The sequence below is a fragment of the Camelus ferus genome, chromosome 36, assembly GCF_009834535.1.
Source record: "Camelus ferus isolate YT-003-E chromosome 36, BCGSAC_Cfer_1.0, whole genome shotgun sequence".
Classification (NCBI taxonomy): Eukaryota; Metazoa; Chordata; class Mammalia; order Artiodactyla; family Camelidae; genus Camelus; species Camelus ferus.
In genome coordinates, this window is record NC_045731.1 from 16,533,936 (window position 1) to 16,559,316 (window position 25,381).

The following is a 25,381-nucleotide window of genomic DNA, read 5'->3' on the forward strand; positions in this document are numbered from 1 at the left end:
CACTCACTCCTGTGGTTTTGTTCGTTTGTTTTAATTCTTAGTTGGAGAGAGAACTTCACTCTCACAAGGAAGAAGAGCTGATTCAGTCCCCGTCCAAGATGTGGGCGTAACGCCTGATTCCCAGACAGGGTTTGCAACAAGGAGAGCCTGTAAGCGCTGCTCGCCGTGGCACCCAGATCGGGGAGTCCGCGGGAATCCCTCCGCAACCATCTCCACAAGCCGGCCGTGCAGAGAACGCCCTGTATCCCCAGCCCCCAAGCCTGGGAACGGATCTCGGGGGAACAGAGCGAAGGGAGCAAAGCACGCACGCGCATGACGAAGCGGGAGAGAAGGCGCGCGCGTCGGGAGCGCGCACGGAGCGGCAAGGCGGGGGCGCGCGTCTGAGTGGACGCGGAAGCGAGCCTGCGCGCGGCGCCGCGGGGTCCGCCATGGCGCTCAGGCCGAGGAGGACTTTCCGGCAGCGCCGAGCCGACTCTAGTGACAGCGACGGCGCGCAGGAGCCATCTGCTGAACCCGGGGCGGCGGGAGAGCGGGCCGCGCCGGGCCCTGCGGAGGAAGGGCTGCCGTCTGGAGGAGGCCGCGCGGCAGCGGCGGAGCGGCCCCGCTGGGCGCGGAGCGGGGCCCGGGGCCGGGGCCGAGTCTGGGCGAGTTCCCGGCCTGCGGCGCGAGCGGCTGCGCGCGGGCGCGGCGGCTCGGGCGGCGCAGGTGACGCGGGGGCGCCCGGGGTCGAGGGGCGGCGCAGGTGACGGGGGGCTCAGGTGACGCGGGGATGGGGGCGCCCGGGGTCGGGCGGCGCAGGTGACGCGGGGATGGGGGGCGGGGGCGCCTGGGGTCGGAGGGCGCGGCTCTCTAGGGGTTTCCGTAACCCGCGGCGCACCACGGTGACGCGGGACCCCGGAGCTAGGCTGCCCGCGAGCTCCCGCCCGCCGTCCGTCCGGTCGCCGGGCCCTTGGGGGCGTGGGAAGGCCCTGTGCGGCTCGGGGCTCGTCTGTGCTTGCGCCGTCAGGTGAACCTTCCCGTTGCAGCTTTCGTGCTGCGCTGGGTGTTTACGAAGAACCTAAATCGTCACAGGAGAGCTAAAAAATTGTTAGTACTCTTAGGTAGGTGAAAGTACTTTCTAGAAACGTCCTCAATTATTTTGTTTACAAAACGCTTAACCAGATTGGTACAGTTAAAAAAACTAGGTGACAAGCTTTGGGACATTTCCTTTTGCTTTTTTAATCAGCAATTTAAAGGGGAAAACCGTGCCACAGTAGATTGGTGACACTGTAGACTACCAAATGGTAGTCATTTTGAAGGGTATTGACGTTCTTAGAAATAGAATTCAAGCAGCATAAACTTTATGTAAGATACGTTCTGGTTTGAATTTGAGTTTAATAATAATACAGTTTTCGGTTAGTCTTGAGGTAAAGAAAAAAATTTCTCCCCACTAATTTTAGTCGACGTGATTTCTTAGTCATTATTGTAATCACCTATTTACCTGAAGTTTTGATGATTTATTTGTATTTTATATCTACGTAAGTGGTCTGGGTAAACTTTAATAGGGAGAATTGAGGCGGAGAGTTGCCTTTTCTCTTGCCTCCTAGAACAGTGCCTCGCAAAGTTTTTGGTGCTTTGGTTAGAGTGTAAGGACATACCTTCGTACTCTTAAAAATTGTTAAGGATCCCAAAGAGCTTTTGTTTTGGTGGATTACATGTATAATATTTACCATATTAGGAATTAAGATAATTTTTATTAATTCTTTTTAAATTAACTAATTACATGTAAGAATAAGAAACATTTTTGTGAAAAATAACTATTTTCCCAAAAATAGTAAGAGTGACATTGTTTTCAATTTGCAAGTCTCTTTAATGTGAGGCTTAATGGAAGACAGCGAAATTCTCAAAGCTGTTTCTGTGTTCAGTGTGTTGAAATATGTTACTTTGTTTGAAGGTTGAAAACCTCAGGTAGGTGGTTAAGATTACTTAACCTAGTCGTTCACTGACGGTATTCTGCTTTAATGTTACAACAAAGTTCAACAAGTAATAGGTTCTCAAAAGTTAGTTTTCAAGTGGAAACTGAAACCATATCGGTCAATTTTTTTGTACTCCATTAGATTAAAACCTGTTGGTGTGTTTTGCACTTTGGGGAAAATACCCCTTGGAATACTCTCTGGAAAGTATTGGTTCACTGAGTTGAAGTTTTTGCAAATGTTGGTACACTTGACACAATATCCAGAAAAACTCTCTTAATGATACTACTAGTATCATCAATCTTTTAAATATTAGAAAGCTATGGAATTTACAGTGCACTTGAATTACTGGAATTACATACAGTCTTCACTTGAAATCTCTGATTGTTGAAGTGATAGTCACAAGTTTACTAATCTTTGAGAAAATGTCTGTCATATATCCGTATCTGAATAAATGGTATTCCTCCTAAAGACAGTGGCTAAGCTGAACTTGCAGTTGCATAACACAAGCGCTTTTTCCTTGAGCCAACCGTTGCGTTTCAGCATGCCCCAGAAATGCTTTATGCATGTTTCCATTCTGATCCACAGAATATTAAAAAGATAATGTACTCAAGGTTAAGATTTAATAAAATTAATTTGTATTGCTTCTTTAAGAACCATAAGTGAAACTGACTATTTTTCTTGCTGATGCGTGGTGGCAAAGAATACGGTGGCTGCTTCTGCAGATTTTGGTATCACTGCCTTGATTTAAACTAAGAGATCAGGAGTTTTGTCCACCACTGCTTTTGCTTCCTTATGTAAACATTCCCAGGGTGAAAAATGGAAGTCACATGTTAATATTGTCATGAAAGTAGTTTTGGTTTTAAAGCCCTCTGAAAGGGTTTGAGGGACCTCCAAGGGTGCCTGGACCACACTCTTGAGAACCACTGCTTTGGTGTGACTTGACTTCAGCTTCACTACAGGAAGATGTAGTTGTTGTCATAAGCAGCAGTAACTAAGACAGATGTAAGCTGTAGCTATATTCCTTTGTCTTTTAAGTTTTGATCTTACTCCAGACTTTCTTGAAATGTATATAGGTCTTCTGATTAAGGGACGTTTTTAAGATAAAGAGCACTATTTATGTAGTCTTATGTAACACTGTTAAATACTTAAAGTATTTAAGTATTAAGGTTATTAATGAATCTTACAAAGTAATTGTGAACTAACAAGTCCTTTTTTGTCAATAATACTATGAATTCCTTTATATTTTGCTCACTGAGTTCTCATATCAGCCCATGGGTGTTATCTCTTAAGGTTATCTTTGTTTACTAGATTGGCTCCTTTCCAGAATGACACAATGGAAACACATCCATGATTTGATTTGAGACCACAGCTCATTACAGTACTTCTTAACAGCAGCCATTGAAATGTGACGTAATGCTTAAATTTGAGAGCCTAAGTTCCAGAGTTGTATGAAATTAGAGTGAGAGTCCTGCTTCTCTATTTAGTAACTTTGTGATGCTGGACATGTTATTTAGCCTCTCCAATCCTTAGTGTCATCATCAGTAATTTACTTTATAGAATTGTGAGTATTAAAGGAAATAAACCTTGTAAAACAGACTTCAGTATGGCTAGCACGTAGCAAGTATGCATTAAGTATTCTCTTCTTTTTTTACTTACTCTCTACCACTATGTTTCTTTTCTGTTTTAAGTATTTTTTCCATTTTTGTCATTTTCTTTTTTTTCTTATGTTCCCTCTCCTCTTTTCATTTCATTCTTTAAGGGAGTATTTACTAGAAAGTAGATAGTACAAATAGGATAAATCTTTGTACATTTATTAGCTTTTCCATTGATTTCAGAAAGGATGAAAGTTAAGGAAAGATCTGCACATCTACTTCAAATATGTGGAGTAAAATTAAAACACCATGTTTTACATATGCCATGTGTTGTTTATAATTTCAATTATTAATTCCACATCTTGAATCTTTCTTGTTTTATTTTAAAAATGTCCTGTTAGAATCCAGAGCGGTAGATCTTCCAACAGACAAAGAGGATGGAACACATCATTCTTCAGAAAGTAAAGATGATCAGAGTTCATTTTCCAGTGGCTCTAGCTCTCTGGAAGAAGAAGAAGTTTCATCAGTAGGTTGGTCATTTTTGTAATTTTCGTTAAGAGCTTTATTTATAGTATTAGTATTTTCTATACCAGTGATTCTTCTTATTGCTAAACTCTAGTGAAGTATGGACAAGTGATTACTATTGATTATCCGAGTGCCAGAGTTGCCTGCTCATTTACGTTCCGTAACGTGCCCAGGGTCTGATGGCTTGTACAAGGCAGAGCTAGTCTGCTCCAGAGCCTGGTTCTTAACAGCTGTGCTGTGCTGGGTGATTCATGCCAGTGTCTGGAAGGTGGTAAGAATTTGTCTGTGAGGATGTTTCAGGTGCAGGATGTAGCATATATAAAACTCTAAGAAAAAAATAGCATGTGTGGAGAACTAAAAGTAGTTTTTGAACTGAAAATACTTGATTAAAGTTTAAGAAAGAAGAACAAAAAGAAAGCAGAGGGACACACTGGAGTGAAATAATACAGGGTTTTGAGAGAACTACTGAAAATTTTATGCAAATAAGTGACATGACCACATTTGTGTTTTAGAAAGTTAAGTCCAGTTCAGGGGTTGGGAAGTTACCACCTGTGGGCCAAATCTGGCTCACTACCTGCTCTTGTGACTAAAGTTTTATTAAAACAAAGCCATGCTCCTTCAGTTATGGATTGTCTGTGTCTGCTTTTGACTGCAGACAAAATGGCAGAGTTGAGAAGTTGTGACAAAGACTTCATGGCCTGAAAAGCCAGTGATACTCACTTGGCTTTCTGCTCTAGCTCAGAGGTACATAACTCATCTGTGCTGTGGACTCTCTTCAGTCTAATGAAGCCTAAGACCACTTCTGACAAAAACAGATGCAAGGCCACTGTGTGGTCACGGTGGACCTGTGTGCCACTCACGCAGGCACTGCGGTTCCACCCAGAAGCAGCACAGGGCTGTGTCCCTTTCTCCGTTACATTCGTCAGACCTAGTACTAGGCTGTGGTTTAGAGTGGGCTGGAGCTGGAGACCTGGGCCCTGTGGCTGTGGGATCAAGGTGGTCATGCTGCTGCCTGGGACCTGGGCTGCCTCTGTGTCAGCCCTGTCCCAGAACCCGTCAGCCCCATTTCTGTCTCCAAGTTGAGGTGTGGAGTAGGCAGGACTGGAGCACTCCCACCAGGAAGTGAATCTCTGCACACTCCTGCTCAGGGCCTGTCCACCCAAGCCTCAACGCCCAGCCACTGTGCACTTCTGTGGTACCGCCTGGTGTGCTCTCTGACTAAGTCTGCCACAGCCGGACCCACGCCTACCATGTGCACTTGACAGCGGGCTCCATTGTTCAGCCTGGACCACATCCCCGTCCCTCCGGGCTGCCGCCACACAGGTAGATGGAGGCCTCTCCCAGGGCCTGTCTGCCTGAGATTCAGCACTTGGTGTATTTGTGACCCTGCCTGATGCACGCTTGGGTTTGGGAGGTCAGGGGAAGCTTGGGAAGTGCCACAAGGTGACAGTCACTAGCACTGGTCCTCTCCACCCTCATTGTTAGCAAGCCAGCATGCCGGCATTCCTCACAGAAGAATCTAGGCTTCCCCAGCCCCTCTGTCTGTCCCAGCGGATTTCCCAGCTGGCAGGGGGCTTCCCAGGTGAGAGTCTGCCTGTGTGAACCTCCTCTCCCTTACAGACCTCTCCCAAGGATGCCGGTCCCGTCCTGATGCCTTTTTATTCCCCTGTCCTGCCCAGTTACATGGAGAGCCTCTTGCAGCTTTGGTTATGTGGGAGATCTGCCCGTTTCCAGTTGGTTTTCTGAGAACTGTTACACATGTAGACGAATTTTTGATGTGTTTATGGGGGACGTGAGCTCGACGTCCTCCTGCTCTGCCGTCTTGATCCCTCTCCTAACCTCTACTCTTTAGATAGCATGATGTATGTGAAAATTACTTGTGAGTTCTAAGTCTGTAAAACTGTTTTTATTATTATAAAACAATATGCTAACATTATTAATTCATCCCATGTCTGACCAGCGTCTGCTGTGTGGGAACCCTTCAGCTAGGTGTTAGATGTATAGACAGGACAGGAAAGAGTATTCTTCCTTGAACTTTTACTTCTTTATTGTAGCTTGAGAAAGGACTGGCTTTATAGTAAGAGCAGTATCTCGCTAGTGAGTCCATGGCCTGTGATCCATCCATTAAGCCCTTAAGCCCCACCAGGGCACTCGCAGCCGAGTCACTTCCAGTGAAGTGTTCCTGTTTCTGTGCTCACGCGCTTGAGTATTTGAACTTAAGTGTGTCAGCTTGACCCGGCTTGTACAGTGAAGTCCCGTGGGGGCTGTGAAAACATCCTGCGGCTCAGCTCTACCTCAGATCAACTGAGTCTGAATCTCTGGGATGGAAGCCTGATTAGCAGCGGACTGTCAGCCTTCTTGGGTGGGTCTGACGTGTAGCAAGGGTCAGTAAACGCTGATGCAGAACCTGCTGTGATGTTTTTGAACTTTAATTCTGCTTTAAATTGAGCCAGCTATAACTTCCAGCTTTAAAGGTATGTCATCCTGCCTTAATTCACTTCACAATAAAATCATTAAAAAAGGCAAGACAGAATTCAGAGCCGTCTTGCAGATCCTTACATTGCTTCGTAATCAGGTTTTTGTTTATGTTTTTGTTTCTGGAGTAGTTACTCAGCCAGTTCAAGATCCAGTGCACTGTGTGATTTTTTTCTCTGTATACTTTTACATTGCCCACAGTGCTTCGGGAGGATGAAGAGACACCTCACCTGAATCATTTTCCTGATACTATCCTGCAAATAATTCTCGTTTATAAAAAATAAATCACTTGGTTTGATATTCCTTATTTTTAATGAGTATGTATTATAGTTCCTAGGGCTCACCACTTTCCGCTTCATAATTATTTCAAGCACTTTTTGTTTTCTAGGACTGGTGTCAAGTATTTTGGTCTGTAATTTCTGAAATCTCTCTCTCTTTTTCTGTTTCAAAAATGAGAGTATTTCTGCACCTCCATGCGTATAATACCTTTTCTATTTATTTCTCAAAGAATTTAGACTGATTTGTGGGAATGGTTAGAAAATTTTGCTCAGTGGCTTGGCACTCCTGATTAATATTTTGAAGTCCTTAAATGATGAAGATTTCTCTTGCTGTTTTGTTTACCTTAGTATTTTGCTTAAGAAACCAATTTTTTTTCCGAAGTGTAAAGTTAAATTTCAGCTTAGATCATGCATGCAGAAACTTATTTTGAGTTGATACAGTCTATATTAATGTGGTTTGTACTGTATAAAGTAAAGGAAAAATAAAACAAGTCTCTTAAAAGATTCTGTCCCTTAAATATTTTTCACCTGGTAAATAACCTGATTATTTCTTTTATACTTTTTAACTTTTCTTTTAGTTTATTCATATGAGAATCACCACACGACCTTGAAGGCTGATTTGACTGTGTGCTGGGTTTTAGTCTGTTTCTCACGCCCTGTGTGCCTGGATTCCCGAAGGGGAGGAACAGGTCGTTGTATAATCTTTCTTGCTTTGTAACTCATTCCGCTCTACCACCCATTCTGACCTCTGCAGTTCTCCCTGACTGAGCGACTCCGTGCTCAGCCCTCTCCACGTCCCTGCCCTGATAATTTCAGAGGGTCTGGAAATGAGAGCGAGTGAGCCCTCAGCGAAAAGTCAGCAGCAGCACCTGGTGAATAAGAGAGTTAAAAGATAAATGAAAATGGTTTCACTGTATTTTCTGATACTTCTAGATTTGGTTCATTTCTCTAATTTATATTTAATCTCTATCAAAATAATTATCTTCCATTGGTACACATTTTGGATCATTTAGTTATATTCATATCAAAATAGTGAAAAAAGTTGAAAAAATAGTGCTTTTTTTCCTTTATTTAAATATTGGTAATGTTTATTTCTATTGGTGTGTTGTGTTCAATGCCCTCCTCCTTGTTTCTTTCAGTAAACATCCCTGATGCAGCTTTTATTCGGGCAGCCTACAGAACACGTAAATTGGCCAGGGCCCAAGAGGACTATATTTCTTTGGATGTAAAGCATGTCTCCCTCATCTCTGGTACGAAGAAAAACAGTGAAGATTCTGAGAGTGAGCCTGATGATCATGAAAAGATAATTCCATTTATCCCAAAGCTTCAGACGCTTAGGCAAAGAATGGCTGAAGAAACAAGTACGTATTTAATTTATTTATGATGTATAAACATTTTTCATTAGAATATAGTATTATGGTAAAAAAAAAAAAACTCCATAAAAACATAATGTAGTGTCTTATGGGTGTTTAAGGGTTTTTTTTAAATACCAGTTTAGGTCACTGACATCACGGCTTCTGAAATACACGTCTGTATCAACGTGTTATCATCAAAGGGTATGTGCAGTAATGTTTACTGTTATCTGATCTCCACTTGATCTTTCTTGGCAGGTTAGCAAAATTATATAGTATCTTACTTTTTTATATTGAAAACTTTCATTGTCACCTTTATAAGATTTTTTTTTAACATGAAAGCATCTGTAGGGATTTTAGGTGTCATATATTAAAATCTTCCCTGCTCTAGTAAAAAGTTTTCCTCAGGCAATAATTGTTTGTTCTCAAAAGACTATTTTCACGTTTCTCATATGTAAACAATATTGTCTTACCAAAGTTATTGTCATTTCAAATAATATTATTTTAGAATGGGACTTTTGGTTTCTGTTAACCCAGAAATTATTTTTGCAAATTTAGATTCTTAGGTAGAATTGAGAATCTGATAAAACCAGATGTTTCATTTTTTTCTAAGCTTTTTCTGTATGTGAGCCCATTGTGTTTTGAGTGAGTCAGTTTGGTGATGAGTGTCAGATTGCTGCATTCAAGTCACAGGTTCAACACAGTGCTTGGAGAAGTTATTTAACCTCCTGATATCTGAATTTCCTTGTTTATAAAGTGAGGGTGATAATAGTGCCTTCGTCCCAGAATTACTGTGAAGAATAAGTTAACACATATAAAAGGTGCTAAGCCAGCACATTATAAGCTCCCCAAAAATGTTTGCTGCTGTTAGAATGGGAAGATATGGAATATTTACACATGAACTTTTTTTTTCCCTAGCAACCAAAAATGAAGAGACAAGCGAAGAAAGTCAAGAAGATACAAATCAGGATATTTGGGAACAGCAGCAGATGAGGAAAGCAGTTAAAATCACAGAGGTAATTTATGTACTGTGTGTACGTTTCCTGTGGCTGCTGTAGCAAATTACCAAAAACTTGATGGCTTAAAACAACAGATATTTATTTGCAACAATTGTTGAGGCTAGACATCTCAAATCAAGGTATTGGCAGGACTATGTTCCCTTTGAAAGTCTTAGAGATGAATTCTTTTATTTTTCTTCTTTTTTCTAGTTATTTTTCCTTTTCTTTTTTTTTCTTTTTTTAATTGAAGTCGAGTTGACATACAGTATTATGTTAGTTTCATATGTACAGCATAGTGATTGACTTTTAAATACATTATGAAAGGAATCACCATAAGTCTAGAAACTGTCACCATACAAAATGACTACAGAATAACTGACTATATTCCTTACTCTATATTACATCCCTGTGACTTTATTTTATAACTGGAATCTTGTACCTCTTAATCCCCTTCGGCTGCATCACCCTACCCCCATCCCTCTCCCCTCTGACAACCACCAGTTTGCTCTTTGTATCTGTAAGTAGTCTGTTTCCCAGGAGTGGGATTGCTGGATCATATAGTAAGTCTATTTTTAGATTTTTAAGGAACTGCCATACTGTCCTCCTTAGTGGGTGCACCAGTTTACATTACCAACAATGTAGAATGGTTCCTTTTTCTCCACGATCTCTCCAACATTTATATTTGTAGATTTTTTAATGATGGCCATTCTGACTGGTGTGAGGTGTATTACAGTTTTGATTGGCATTTCTCTAGTAATTAGCGATATAGAGTATCTTTTCATGTTCGTGTTGGCCATCTGGATGTCTTTGGAGAAATGTCTGTTTAGGTCTTCTGCCCCTTTTTGGTTGGGTTGGTTTGTGTTTTTGATACTAAGCTCTGTAAGCTGTTTGTGTATTTTGGAAATCAGTCCCTTGTTGGTCACATCATTTGCAAATACTTTCTCCCATTCTGTAGGTTGTCTTTTTGTTTGTTCATGGTTCCTTTGCTGTGCACAGGCTTTCAAGTTTAATTAGGTCCCATTCGTTTATTTTTGCTTTTACTTCCATTACTCTGGGAGTTGGTTTGAAAAAACCATTGCTGGCTTTGTGTCACCGTGTTCTGCCTGCGTTTTCCTCTAGGGGTTTCATTGTACCCGGGCTTACACTGAGGTCTTTAATCCATTTTGAGTTTATTTTTCTATAAGATGTTAAAGAATGTTGTCATTTCTTTCTTTTATGTGTGGTTGTCCCGCTTTCCCAGCACCACTTACTGAAGAGACTGCCTCTTCCCCATTTTATAATCTTGCCTCGTTTGTCGTAGATTAATTGACCATAAGTGCGTGGGTTTATTTCTGGACTTTCTGTCCTGTTCCGTTGATCTGTGTATCTGTTTCTGTGCCGGTTCCATACTGTTCTGATTACTGTAGCTACATTTGTAGTGTAGTTTGAAATCAAGGAGCTTGATACCTCTGCCTTTGTTCTTCTTTCTTAGGTTGCTTTGGCTAATTCAGGCTCTTGTGTGTCACCAGATAAACGTTAGGATTTTTTGTTCTAGTTCTATGAAAAGTTCCATTGGTATTTTTAGAGGGATTGCATCAAATCTCCCAGTGGAAAACTTTCTTTTTCTAAGTTCTGGTTGCTCCAGGTATTCCTTGCTTTGTGACTACGTAACTTCTACCTGTACCTCCTTTTGCACGGGGGCTTCTGTGAGCCTCTACTTTGTGTGTCTCTTACAAAGACACTTACTGGATTCAGAGCCCACTTGGATAATCCAGGATGATCTCATCTTGAGATAACTTCACTGAATTACAACCACAAAGACCCTTTTTCCAAATAAGCTCACATTCAGAGGTTCTGTGGGTTAGGACGTAAACCTGTCTCTGGGAGGCCGTCATTTAACCTGCTGTACCACGTGAATTACGTTCTTTTCCCACTAGATTGTAGGTACTCTCCACATACTGTAAGCTGCTTGGGGTAATCATATCTTTATTTTATGATAACTGACAATATATTATATGGTAAATGCTTATTAAATGTGAAGCTTAAACAAATAAATAGAATTAAAACTAACAAGCAAACAAAAGAAATACTATATTTGGGGTCAAAAGTGCTGGATTTGGGTTCTGGCTCTGCCACTAAAATACACTCTCCATAAGGTCAAGAATTATTAACTTTTTTTTTTAGTGTTATATTCCACAGTGCCTAATATTATGAGTGCTCAATAAATGCTTGTATGGCTTTGAGCAAATCATTTAATTTTTCTAAATCTCAGTTTTCTCATCAATAATGTGGGAGTGATAGTGCTGCTACCAGAATAGATGGCTGTAAGGCTCAAAATGATTAATCTAAATCCAAGTGCTTATAAATTGTATAACAAATGCAGGGTTTTATATTTAATCTTTTTAATAGGAATGCTTTGAAAGATTTTTTACTCTTCTAAGCAAGGAAGTACTGTAAGACCTTCATGTTATTAAAACTAAAAAACTAAGGTAAGCCTTTGGTTGTAATTTAGAAATCTCTGACCAGAGAAATGATTTTGACTCTGTGATTATAATAGACTTGATTTCCCCCTCCGTTTTTAGTGAACTCAGTATAGTAACAGATTTAAACAGTACTTTGAGAAAAAAGCATGCTGTAGTCCTTACTCTTAACGGCTTGAGTTTGCATAATTTCTTTTTATTTGAAGTATTTGTTGACCTGCTGTCATAGTGTACATCAGAATTTCCCAAACTTTCTCATTCATGGAGCCCTTAGTGTCTCAGTAATCTTATGGAACCCCAGGCCAAGAGAATTTCAAAGCAATTCCATTTATGAAGTAGTTAGTTCCGTAGAATTTAATTAGGTTATTTCCTAATAACTTAGTCGCTATTTAGAAAAAATACTACAGATAAATTGAAGAAAAAATAGTTCTACTAAGTGACCACAGTGGGATGTGTCCACCTGTTGAACATTGCATGACTTGTCGCACCTTGGGATCCGATTGGACGCTGTGATCCCATCTACTCTTTCACGTTGATTTTCAGTCATTACTTTTTTTTTTTTTCATTTACCAGAAGCCCAGCTTCACTAGTAAGACTATCAGAAGGAATGTAGCACAATCTAATATTGAAACTGAACTGTTTAGAACTAGTAGTTCCAACAAATATTGACTATTGTTATGTTTCACTAAAAAAATTTAAAATATCTCACAGCGCCCTTTTGAGTTCATTGGAATACTTCAGTACACAGTTTGGGAACCACAATATGCATACAGTTTTGAATTCTGATTCCCCGTTTCTACATAATTAAAATAATGACTGATTTTTAAAGTTGCGTATTTATTGGAGTCGATTAATTGTAATTTTTTGAGCCTTTTTTTTTTTAGCGAACATTTTAGGTTATATGCAATCTGAATATTTTTGCCATTATTGGTAAGAATTGGTAAATATTTGCTTGGTTTTTTTCCTTCCTTCTTTTTCTTTTCTTCTGATGTGTTTTTTCAACTGCTCTCTTTAGGTAATGGCCAAGAATGGTATTACTAATAAAGAAGATGAACATTTTAATGGCACTTACTGTATTTTTCTTTGTTGCTTTCTAGAGAAATTTTAAATCAATCTGTAGTGCCACCGATATTAAGGGAGTGTTTCACAATAATCTTACCAGCTTTAGGTGAAGATTTAGTTGGTGAGAATGGAATCTCAAAAAGTTTATTTGATTTGCATTTTTATTACTAATGTGGGTGCGTTTACTGATTCCTTTGTTAAAGATTTACTGCATGCCACAGTATTTGTTTCTTGTGACTGCTGTAACAAATTACTACAAAGTGAATGGCTTAAAACAACAGAATTCTATTTTCTCACTCTTCTGGAGGCCAGAAGTCCAGAATCAAGGAGTTCGGTTATCTATACTCCATCCAAAAAGCTCTAGAGGATAATCTATTCCTTCACTATTCTAGCCCCTGGGGGCTGTTGGCATTCCTTGGCATATAGCTACATCTCTCTACTCCGTCTTCAATGACCTCATTTTCCTGCATCCCAAAACTTCCTTTCCTTCTGCCCTATGAGGGTATGTTTAATTCCAGTTAGGACCCATCTGGATAATCCGGGATAAGCTCCTCTCCAGATTCTTAGCTTACTCACGTCTTTTACCACTCAAGGTGATACTCACAGGTTTGGGATACTAGCACCTGAACCTCTCTTTTTCTATCACTTGGTAGCCACTATAGCCGCTTAACAGTGGTAGACAAGAGGCTGTGCAGTCTTTACAGGGGAAGGACAGATAAAAATAATTACAGTGAAATCTTACAAGTTCTGTGACAATTGTGTTCAGTACCCTGAGATGGCACAATGGAGCGAGTGAGTGATCAGGTTTGTAGGTGAGAAGGTAGATGAGGTTTTGAAAAACCTGGTCAAATTTGAATGAGTCTTTGAAAGATGTTTAGGGTTTGGGGGCAAAAGAGGATAAAGTAACAAAATCCAGGTAATGGCAGCTGAAGTAAAATCAGATGCTTTACCGAGAAAACCCACTAGGAGACTTCCATTTGATTTCCTCTGAGTAGACTGGAGTTAGGAGGCAGCTTCTATCATAGAAAACAGGTATTTGGTATTTTGAGAGTATATTAGATCATAAACAGAATTAGCTTTAAAAACACTGAGAACCAAGCTTCTATGAAAAATAAGATTTTGCAATTTGCCTCTTGCATGTGGATTTAAAGTTCTAAATTTTAAAACTGTGTGAGAATTTTAAAAAGATTTTATTCCAACTGTGAAAAATGTCAAAGGCATGAAATTTTGAGCTGGTAAGACCTTGATGTATCCAACCTCCTTTCATGCTGTTAATATTTGTAAGATTAATGGATGGTGATAACAACACAAATTTTCATATTATTTCCAGGGAAGAGACATAGATCGTTCTCACAGCAGTGACTCTCAAACAGTGAAGAAGTTTGATGCTTCCATTTCATTTCCCCCAGTAAACTTAGAAATTATAAAGAAGCAATTAAATACTAGGTAAGTAATACTAATTTCAAAATTTACATTTTTTGTAGAAGTTTAAAGAAGTGAAAAAAATCAGCACTGTAGTCTTTTTAACTATTAATACTAATACTAAACAGATTTATAGGAAAAAATTAGCATCACCTGTGTGACCACAGTAACATAACTGATTTCCTTTTTTATTTTTGTATATGTCTCATTTACTGTTTATGATAGAGATATATAGTGAAAATCAATCAATAATATCAAATTCTGCTTTTTTACTTACTATTTTCATAAGCATTTATCTGCATTTTTAAATAGCTTTTAATTTTTAAAAATATGTTAGGAGTGATGGCAGCAAGATAGAAGAATAAGAAGCCACAGACCTCGTTCCCCCACAGAGACATCAGCTTAACAAGAACATACTTTCCAAATACAGGACAGAAATAGACTCATAGACAGAGAATACAGACTTGTGGTTGCCAGGTGGGTGGAGGGTGGGAAGGGATAGACTGGGATTTCAAAATTGGAGAATAGATAAACAAGATTACACTGTATAGCACAGGGAAATATACACAAAATGTTATGGTAGCTGACAGAGAAAAAAATGTGACAATGAGTGTGTATATGTCCATGTATGACTGAAAAATTGTGCTGAACACTGGAATTTGACACAACATTGTAAAATGATTATAAATCAATAAAAAAAAGTTAAGAAAAAAAAAGAAAAAACAAACATACTTTCCAAGAAACCTTTATGAGTCCTCCAGAAATCAGTTAGGAAGTTGTAGTACCCCAGACAAATTCAAAGCCCAGAATAGCTACATTTTAATGGATAAGGAAAGCCATTTTATTGCCACTGCATCAGCCCCTCCCACAAGTCAGCACTGCTTTTGATGGAGAGAAAAAAACTCAACTGCTGGCTTCTCCATTGGGAAGGGAAAAGATTGGAACATGCGTTCCAGCTTTTGGGGGACTCGGTTCTGTCTTGTCTATCCCAGAGCACTGATAGGGACCATCAAACCTTGGATGCCTGAGGGCCACAGAGGACAAGAGAGATCTAAGCAGCTTGCTGCAGAGCCAGAAAGCCTGCAGTAATTTAAACACTAGAGGGACCAACCACAAACTCCTGAAAAAGAAACCCACAAACCTCTCGAATTGGGAAATTCCATATAGAAGCCCAAAGAAGGTGCATCCTCCATGAGAGGTTTGAGAAGACACTCTTTCCCCCATGACCCCACTGGGAATCTCCAGCCAGACTGACTGAAATGCACTTAAGGAGAACAGTTTAATATGGGGGAGAAATTTCCCTTAAGTGCATTTTCAGATACACAAAACACAATGAAAAGATAATCAGACACATGAAGAACAGGGAAACATGACCCAGTCAAAGGACTGAAATAAATCTCTATAACCAAACTTAAAGAAACAGAGGTCTATAAATTACCTGATGGAGAATTCAGAATAATCCTCTTAAAAAAGCTTAATGTACCTTAAGAGAACACAGACTAAAGAAATCAGGGAGACGATAAATGAACAAAGAATATCAACAGAGATAGAAACTGTTTTTTAAAAAAAAACAGAGGTTCTGGAGCTGAAGAATACAGTAACCAAACTGAAAAACTCACTGGAGCGTCTCAGTAGCAGACTCTGTCAAGCAGAATAAACAAGCAGTGACCTCAAAGACTGATAATTGAAATTACCAAGTCAGAGTAACAGAAAGGAAAAAGAATAAAGAAAAGTGAAGAAGGCCTAAGGGATTTATGTGATGCTGTCAAGCAGAACAGCATAGACATTATGGGAATCTGAGAAATAGAAGAGTGGCAGACTAGGGCAGAGAGCTTATCTGAAGATGTCATGGCCAAAAACTCACCAATCTGAGGAAGGAAATGGATATTCACCTTCAAGAAGATCAAAAGACCCCAACAAGTGTGATCCCAAAGAAGCTTACACTGAGACACATTGTAATCAAACTTTATAAATGCAAAGAAAGAATTTAGAAAGCCACAAGACAGAATCACCTCATTATGTACAAGGCAGCCCCATAAGATTAACAGGCGATTTCTCAACAGAAATATTACTGGCCAGAAGGGAGGATATGTATGAAGTGCTGAAAGAAGGACTGCCAACAGAAATTACCGTATCCAGCAAAACTGTCCTTCATATATGAAGGAGAAATAAAGACCTCACATAAAGAAAGCTGAGGGAGTTCGCCTTCAACCTGCCTTACAGAAATTGCTAAAGATGTCTTTCAAGTTGAAATGAAAGGACGCTAGACAGTAGCATGAAGCATACAAAAACACAAAGTTCTTGGGTAAAAATAAAATAGAGATAAATGCGGAATCCTGTAATACTGTAAGAGTCGTCTGAAAATCACTTTTCATTCAGGTGTAGAATTTAATACATAAAAGCACAAAAAAAACTAACATTATCTTAAGGGATACAGAATTTTAAAATGTAATTTGTGATGTCAATAACAAAAAGTGGAGGGGGAGATATAAAGGAGTAGAGTTCTTGTATGTGATTGAAATTAGATTATCAGTTTAAAATAGATTTTTAGAATTAGATGTTTTGTATAATCCCCATGGTAAACACAGAGAAAATACCTATAGAAGATATGAAAAAGAAAATATTTTCAGGACCCAACACATGTCACTGCAGAAAAATCAACAAAAAACTAGGCAGCAAGAGGGGAAGGGGGACAAAATAACTATGAGACAGACACAAAGCCATTTTAAAATGGTGATAGTAAGTACTTTAATATCAGTTATGAGTTTAAATATAAATGGATCGTATTCTACAATCAGAAGACATACAGTTGCTGATTGGATTGAAGAAAACAAGATCCAACAATGTACTATCCTTAAGAGACTCAGATTTAAAGGTGCGTATAGGGTGAAAGTGAAAAGATTACCAAAAGATTACATGCCAACAGTAAACAAAAGAGCAGGAGTGGCACTACTTGGAGAAACTGATTTTGAGTTAAAAACTGCAAGAGATAGAAGGATATCATACAATATAGAAGGATCAGTTTATCAGGACAGTACAGTGATTGTAAGTACATGTGCATTGAACATTGGAGTATCTAACTATTTGAAGTAAACATTGTCAGAGCCGAAGGGAGAAATAGCAATAAATAATAATATGGGACCAATATCACACTTCCAATAATTTATAAAACATCAAGGCAGAAAATCATTAAGGGGACAGTGATCTTGAACAAAACTAAGTGGACCTAGCAAACATACAGAATGTTCTACCCAACAGTAGCAGAATATACATTCTTTTCAAGCATATACAGCATACTCTGCAGCATAGATCCCATGTTAGATCACAAACAAGTCTTAACAAATTAAGATTCAAATCAAGTATCTTTCCAAATACAGTGTGGTGAGACTAGAAGTGAGTAACAGGAATAAGAATGGAAAATCACAAAAGTGTAGTTGATTTATATTGTTAGTTTCAGGTCTATAGTAAAGCAATTCAGATATATATATATATATATATATATATATATATATGTATTTCTTTCAGATTCTTTTACATTATATGTTATTACAAGAAATTAAATATACTTCTTTATGCTATACAGTAGGTCTTTGTTGTTTATCTATTTTATACATAGTAATGGGTATCTATTCATCCCAAACTCCTAATTTATCCCTCCACCCTACCTTTCCCCTTTGATAACCATACATTGTTTTCTATACCTGTGAGTCTATTTATGGTTTGTAAATAAAATTTGTATCTTTTGTAGTTTTTAGATTCCACATATAAGTGGTGTTATATGATATTTTTTCTCTGTCTGACTGACTTCACTTAATATGATAATTTCTTGGTCTGTTCATGTTTCTACAAAAGGCATTATTTCATTCTTTTTTATGGCTGAGTAATAATCCATTGTATATATAAACCACATCTTCTTTATCCAGTCATCTGTCAATGAACATTTAGATTGTTTCCATGTCTTAGCTATTGTAAATAGTGCTGCCGTGAACATTGGGGTGTATAATATATCTTTTCAGATTGGAGTTTTCTCCAGATATATGCCCAAGAGTGGGTTTGCTGGCTCATAAGGTAAATCTATTTTTAGTTTTTTGAAATATCTCCATGCTGTTTTCCAAGTGGCTGCATCAAATTATATTCCCACCAACAGTATAGGAGGGTTCCCTTTTCTCCACACCCTTTCCAGTGTTTATTGTTTGTAGACTTCTTAATAATGGCCATTCTGACTGGTGTGAGGTGATACCCCACTGTAATTTTGACTTGCATTTCTCTAATAATTAGCAATGTAGAGTATCTTCATGTTCGTGTTGGCCATCTGGATGTCTTTGGAGAAATGTCTGTTTAGGCCTTCTGCCCCTTTTTTGATTGGGTTGGTTTGTGTTTTTTACATTAAGCTCTGTGAGCTGTTTGTATATTTTGGAAACCAGTCCTTTGTCAGTTACGTCATTTGCAGATATTTTCTTCTATTCTCTAGGTTGTCTTTTTGTTTGACTATGGTTTCCTTTGCGGTGCAAAAGCTTTTAAGTTTAATTAGGTCCCATCTGTTTATTTTTGCTTTTACTTCCATTACTCTAGGAGCGGGTTTGAAAAAAATACTGCTGTGATTTATGTCAAAGAGTGTTCTGCCTATATTTTCTTCCAGGAGTCTTATAGTATCCAGTCTTAAATTTAGGTCTTTAATCCATTTTGCGTTTATTTTTGTATATGGTGTCAGAGAATGTTCTAATTTCTTTCTTTTACATGTAGCTGTCCAGTTTTCCCAGCACCACTTATTGAAGAGACTGTCTTTTATCCATTGTATATTCTTGCCTCCTTTGCCATAGATTAATTGACCAAAAGTGCATGGGTTTCTTTCTGGACTTTCTATCCTGTTCCATTGATCTATGTCTGTTTTTGTGCCAGTACCATACTGTTTTGATTACTGTAGCTTTGTAATGTAGTCTGAAGACAGTGAGCATGATTTCCCCCAGCTCCATTCTTCTTTCTCAAGATTGTTTTGGTTATTTGGGGTCTTTTGTGTTACCATGCAAATTTTAACATTTTTTGTTCTGGTTCTGTGAAAAATGTCAATGGTAATTTGATAGGGATTGCATTGAATCTGTACATTGCCTTGGGTAATAAGGCCATTTTAACAACACTGATTATTCCAATCCAAGAACACAGTGTATTTTTCCATCTCTCTGTGTCACTTTCCGTTTCTTTGATCAGCTTCTTACAGGTTTTGGAGTACAGGTCCTTTGCCTCCTGGCGTAGGTTTATTCCTAGGTGTTTTACTTTTTATTTATTGATTTATTTTTGCTGGATTGTATGGTGGTTCTGTTTTTAATTTTTTGAGGAACGTCCATACTCTTCTCCATAGTGGCTGTGTCAGTTTACATTTCCACCAACAGAGCACAAGGATTCTCTTTTCTTCATATTTTTAAACTTTTTTTTTTAATTGAAGTATGGTCAGTTTACAATTTTGTATCTGTTATTTTTGATGTGATGGTAAATTTCTGTCTCTGATTTTTTGTGTTAGTGTATAGATTTGCATCTGAGTTCTGTTAGCTAATTTTGTATCCTGCAACTGTACTGAATTCAGTGATGAGCTCATAGTTTTCTGGTACCCTCATTAGGATTTTCTGTGTATAGTATGTCATCTACAAACAGGGACAGTTTTACTTCTTCATTTCCAATTTGGATTCCTTTTATTTATTTATTTTCTCTGATTGCTGTGGCTAGGACTTCCAAAACTATGTTGAATAAAAGTAACGAGATTGGGGATCCTTTCCTTGTTCCTGATCTTAGAGGAAATGCTTTCAGCTTGTCATCATTAAATATGACGTTAGCTGTGGGTTTGTCATATATGGCCTTCAGTATGTTGAGGTATGTTCTCTCTATGCCCACTTTCTGAAGTTTGTATCATAAGTGGATGTTGAATTTTATCAAAAGCTTTTTCTACATCTATTAAGATAATCATACGGTTTTTATTCTTCGGTTTGTTAATGTGGTGTATCACATTGATTGATTTGCGGATATTGAAATGTCCTCGTATCTCTGAGATAAATCCCATTTGATCATGCTGTATGGTCCTTTTAATGTATTGTTGGAGTCAGTTTGCTAGTAGTTTGTTGAGGATGTTTGCATCTATATTCATAAATGATAACTGGCCTGTAGTTTTCTTTCTTTATGATATCTTTGTCTGTTTTTGGTATCTGGTTTTGGTATCTTTGTCTGGTTTTGCTATCATTCTATGATAGCCTCATAGAATGAGTTTTGAAGTGTTCCTTTCTCTGCAGTTTTTCGGAATAGTTTCAGAAGGATGGGTGTTAACTCTTCCCTAAATGCTTGGTAGAATTCACTGTGAAGCCGTCTGGTCCTGGACTTCTGTTTGTTGGGAGTTTTTAATCACTGATTCAATTTCAGCACTGGTAATTGGTCTGTTCATACTGTCTGCTTATTCTTGGTTCAGTTTTGGCAGAGACTGTACCTTTCTAAGAAATTGTCCATTTCTTCTGAGTTGTCCTTTTTGTTGTCATGAAGTTGTTCATGGTAACCTCTTATGATCCCTTGTATTTCTGTGCTGTCTGTTCTGACTTCTTTTTCATTTCTGATTTTATTAATTTGGGCTCTCTCCCTGTTTTTCTTGATGAGTCTGACCAAAGGTTTATCAATTTTATTTATCTTTTTAAAGAACCAGGATTCTTGAAGGATTTCATTCATTGAAGGATTCTTGATAATGATCTCAATTTTCTTAAATTTACTGAGGCTTGCTTTGTGGGCCTGCATGTGATCTATCCTGGAGAATGTTCCATGTGCACTTGAGAAGAATTTGTATTCTGTTGCTTCTGAATGGAATGCTCTATAAATATCAGTTAAGTCCATGTGGTCTCATGTAAGGCCTGTGGTCTCATTTAAGTCATGTGGTGTCATTTAAGGCCTGTATTTCTTTATTGATTTTCTGTATGGATGATCTGCTTATTGATGTAGTGGGGGGGTTAAGGTCCCCCACTATTATTGTATTACTGTGGATTTCTCCTTTTATGTCTGTTAATAGTTGCCTTATATATTTAGATGCTCCTATGTTGGGTACATAATGTATTTACAATTGTTGTATCTTCTTGGATTGTTCCCTGTGATCATTACGTAGGGTCCTTCTTTGTCTCTTATAACAATCTTTAAAGTTTATTTTGTCTGATATAAGTATCGCAACTCCAGCTTTCTTTTAATTTCCATTTGCACGGAACACCTTTTTCCATCCTGTCACTTTCAGCTCGTATGTGTCTCTAGATCTGAAGTTTGTCTCTTGTAGGCAGCAGTTATATGGGTCTTGTTTTTGTATTCATTTAGCCAGTCTTTGTGTTTTGGTTGGAGTATTTAGTCTGTGTACAGTTAAGATAATTACCAGTATATATTTTTTTATTGCCGTTTTGTTAACTGTTTCGGATTTGTTTCTGTAGGTCTTTTTTTCCCCTTTCCTCTTCTGTTCTCTTCACTTGTGATTTGGTGACTCTCTTCAGTGTTACGTTAGGATTCATTGCTCTTTTCTGAATAAACACTCTCTTGAAGAACCAATTGACCAAAGAAGAAATCACAGTGGAAACTATAAAACAGCTTGAGGCAAAGGAAAGCAAAAACACAATATACTGAAAGTTACAGGATTCAGCCAAGGCAGTACTAAGGTGTTAGCAGTAAACACTGACGTTAAAAAGGAAGAGAGTTATCAAATCAGTGACCTAACTGTACCTCAACAAACTTAGAAAAGAACAAACTAAGCCCAGAGTTAGCAAAAGGAAGGAAGTAATAAAGATAAGGGCAGAAGGAAATATAATAGAGAATAGAAAAACAACTGAAGAAAACTAAAAATGGAGAGGATTTTTTTCCCCACAATCCAAAAAACTGACAGACCCTTAGCTTGACTATGTGAAAAGGAGAATAGTTTCAAGTAACAAAAAAAGGAACAGGGAGACATTACAGCTAATGCCACAGAAACAAAGAGGATCTTAAGGTACTGCTGTGAACAGTTACACAGCAACAAGCTAGATAACCGAGGAGAAATGGATCAGTTTGTAGAAACATACGACCTACGGAGGCTGATTTATAAAGAAATAAAAAGTCTGAGCAAACCTGTTACTAGTAAAGGGATGAATTAGTAATCAGAAGTCTGCCAACAAAGATAAGCCCAGGGCAGACGGCCTCACGGAAAGATAAGTCAACATCATTCCTTCTCAGACCTTTCCAGAAAGCTGAAGAGGAGGTAACGTTCCCAGGCTCACTCTGGGAGCTCAGCATGACGCTGGGCCCAAACTCTCAAAGATAGCACAGGAAAAGGAAGTGTATAAACCAGATATCCCCGGTGAATGTTGAAAATTCCCGTAAGATCCTAGCGCACATAACTAACAGTACATTGAAGGGATTATGCGCCGTGACCAAGTGGGATTTATTCCAAGGAGACAAGGGTGATTTAACATCATAAAGGGCAGAACCACATGACCATCTCAGTGCAGAAGAAGCATTTGACAGAATTTGGTACACTTCCATGATTAAAAACAGCCAACTAGGAATACAAGCAAATTGCTTGAACACAGTAATGACTATAAATGAGAAGACCACAGCTATCATGTCCAGTAGTGGAAAACGGAAAGCTTTCCCTTTAAGACCAGGAACAAGGCGAGGATGCCTGTTCTTGTCGCTTTCATTGAACAAAGTATTGGAAGCCCTAGCCAGAGAGTTCAGGCAAGAAAAGGAAGTAAAAGACATCCCGATAGGAGAGGAAGAAGTGAAATTACCTCTGTTGGCAGACAGTATGATCTTACATGTAGGAAAACCTGAAGACTACACCTATACACACGTATGTGTGCACGCGCTCACACAAACCCTGATAGAGCTAATAAGTCTATCAAAACTGCATAATAAAAAGTCACTACATGAAAGTCAGCTGTTTCTATGCATAGCAATGAAAAGTCCAAAAAATATGTTTAGAAAACACTTCTAGTAGCATCAGAAAGGATAAAACTTAGGGTTAAACTTAGTCAAGGAGGCCAAAGACTTGTACACTGATAATTACATAACACTGCTGAAGGATGTCGAAGATGAAAATAAATGGAAAGACATCCCATGTTTATGAAGTACAGTGCTTAATATTGTTAAGAATGTTCATATTACCCAAAGCAGTCTGTAGATGCAGGCCATCTCTATAAAAATTCCAATGGCATTTTTTTGCAGAAATAGAAAAAAATCCTAAAATTCATATGGAGTCTCAAAAGGACCGAAGAAAGAAAAGCACAGGCAACAAAAACAAAAATAGACAATTGGGATTACATCAAACTAAAAAGCTGCTGCCTAACAAAGGACGTAATCAACAGAGTGAAAAGGCAGCCTATGGAATAGGAGAAAATATTTGCAAACCATGTGTGTGATAAATGGTTACTACCCAAAATACATGAGTAGCTCCTTTAACTCAGCAACAAAAAAGCAGTCCCGCTGGAAAACGGGCAAAGGCCTGGAATAGACATTTCTCAAAGGAGACATGCAAGTGGCCGACAGACATGAAGAGACGCTCAGCGTCACTGACATCAGGGAGTTACAAATCAAAACCACAGTGAACACGCCTCGTACTCGTTAGGGTGGCCACTATGAAAAATATAGAATTGGCTAGTGTTGTTAAATATGTAGAGAAAAGGAAACTTAAACATTGTTGGTGGGAATGTAAGATGGTGCGGTTGCTATGGAAAACAATATGGAGATTTTTCTGCAGGAGTTAAAGATAGAATTACTATATGATCCAGCAACCCCGCTCTTGGATATATAACCTAAAGAACTGAAAGCCGTTGAAGAGCTTTTTGTACACCCTTGTTCATCACAGCATTAATTGCGATAGCTTAGAGGTAGAAGCAGCCTGTTGATGGGCATCAGCCAATGAATGGATAAAGAAAACGTGGTATTTACATAAAATGGAATACTGTCAGTGGTAAAGAAGGAAACCCTGTAATGCTACAGTGTGGATGAACCTTGAGGACTGAGTGACATGAGCCAGTTTAAAAAGCTAAATAAAGACTGCATGATTCTTCTTACGTGAGGCATCGACAGGAGTCAGCCTCTTAGGAATGGAAAGTGGAGTGGTGGTTGCCAAGGGTGCGGGGAGGTGAGTTGTTGTTGACCAGTGTGTGTAGTTTCAGTTCTGCAAGATGGAAAAGTTGTAAAGATCTGTTACACTGCAGTATGCTTGTCCTTAATACCACTGCAGTGTACTTAAAATGGTTAAGATTGTAGATTTTGTCCTATGTTTTTGATTACAGTAGAAAATAATCATAGTAATATTTCACTCATCTATATAGTTGGTATTTATTTAAGTAGTTCTGTTTTAGACATTTTGATTTCTAAATTTGTCTATTATAAATAATGCCACTGATAATGAACATTTTATTCCTATAAGTCATTTAAACTGTTCTTAAGATAAATTTCCAGGGAAGGTTAACTTCAGTAAAAGTTAGGTATATTTTTATGGTTTCTGATACAAATACATTTCTGAAGCACAGCTAAATAACCATTATCTATTGCAACTAATAGTTATCTTTCAATAAATAGTATTAATCTCACTATAAATAGTACCTTTTGTGAAAAATAAGGCAAACTCTGTGATAGGTTGTTTTGTTTTAAATATTTACATCTTCTGTTTCACTAGTCAGGATCTAGTGTGCACCTTTAGATACATAAAAGAATAAATATGACAGTAAAAGTCTAATTGTCCTTACACTGTTTGATACAAGGAGAGAGCTTGGTTCTCCTGCCACCAAGCAAGTAGTTGTGAAGAATCTTTTAATTGCTTTTTTTTTAAATACCTGAGAATTTTTTCTGATGCTTGGGAATAGGTTCAAAATTTTCTTCTGTATCTTTCGTATAAATCAGGTTTAAGTTGCTTCATTCCTTGAGCACACTGCAACTCAAGTATGTTGGTCATAGTTCATTTAAATAGTTTAATATAGAAAAAGACATTTTGTAACATTTTATAGTGCAATAAATTAATGAAAATTTTAGATGTACCATTTTCTAGACATCAGGTTATCTCTGTATGCTAGGAGGTTAGCAAAATACCAGCCCACTGCCTGTTTTTGTAACGAGGGTTTCTTGGAAGACAGCCATCTTGTGCACTTACACGTTGTCTGGCTGCTTTTGTGCTGCAACGTAGAGCTGAGGACTTGCAGTAGCAACCGTGGAGCTTTGCAAGCCTGAAATACTGACTGGCCCTTTACGGAAAAAGTTTGCCAACTTCTGTTCTAGATCAGTG

At 38.4% G+C, this 25,381-nt stretch overlaps 1 protein-coding gene across 6 annotated transcripts in view; it reads left to right on the forward strand.

The window, feature by feature from the left end:
* Positions 1–371: 371 nt before the first annotated feature.
* Positions 372–25,381, forward strand: part of GCFC2 (GC-rich sequence DNA-binding factor 2) — a 51,691-nt gene continuing 26,681 nt past the window's right edge. For 2 of the 6 annotated variants that reach the window (XR_004317616.1, XR_004317617.1), the window contains exons 1-7: positions 372–705; positions 1,026–1,100; positions 3,949–4,077; positions 7,404–7,514; positions 7,965–8,186; positions 9,096–9,193; positions 14,027–14,142. Coding sequence is in view for 4 of the 6 variants with exons in the window: in XM_032474228.1 (XP_032330119.1) it covers positions 429–705; positions 1,026–1,100; positions 3,949–4,077; positions 7,404–7,514; positions 7,965–8,186; positions 9,096–9,193; positions 14,027–14,142 (1,028 nt within the window). In the remaining 2 variants the exon portion in view is untranslated. The remainder of the gene's footprint in view (positions 706–1,025; positions 1,101–3,948; positions 4,078–7,403; positions 7,515–7,964; positions 8,187–9,095; positions 9,194–14,026; positions 14,143–25,381) is intronic. The other 4 variants (XM_032474228.1, XM_032474229.1, XM_032474230.1 and 1 more) reach the window with 3 other exon arrangements.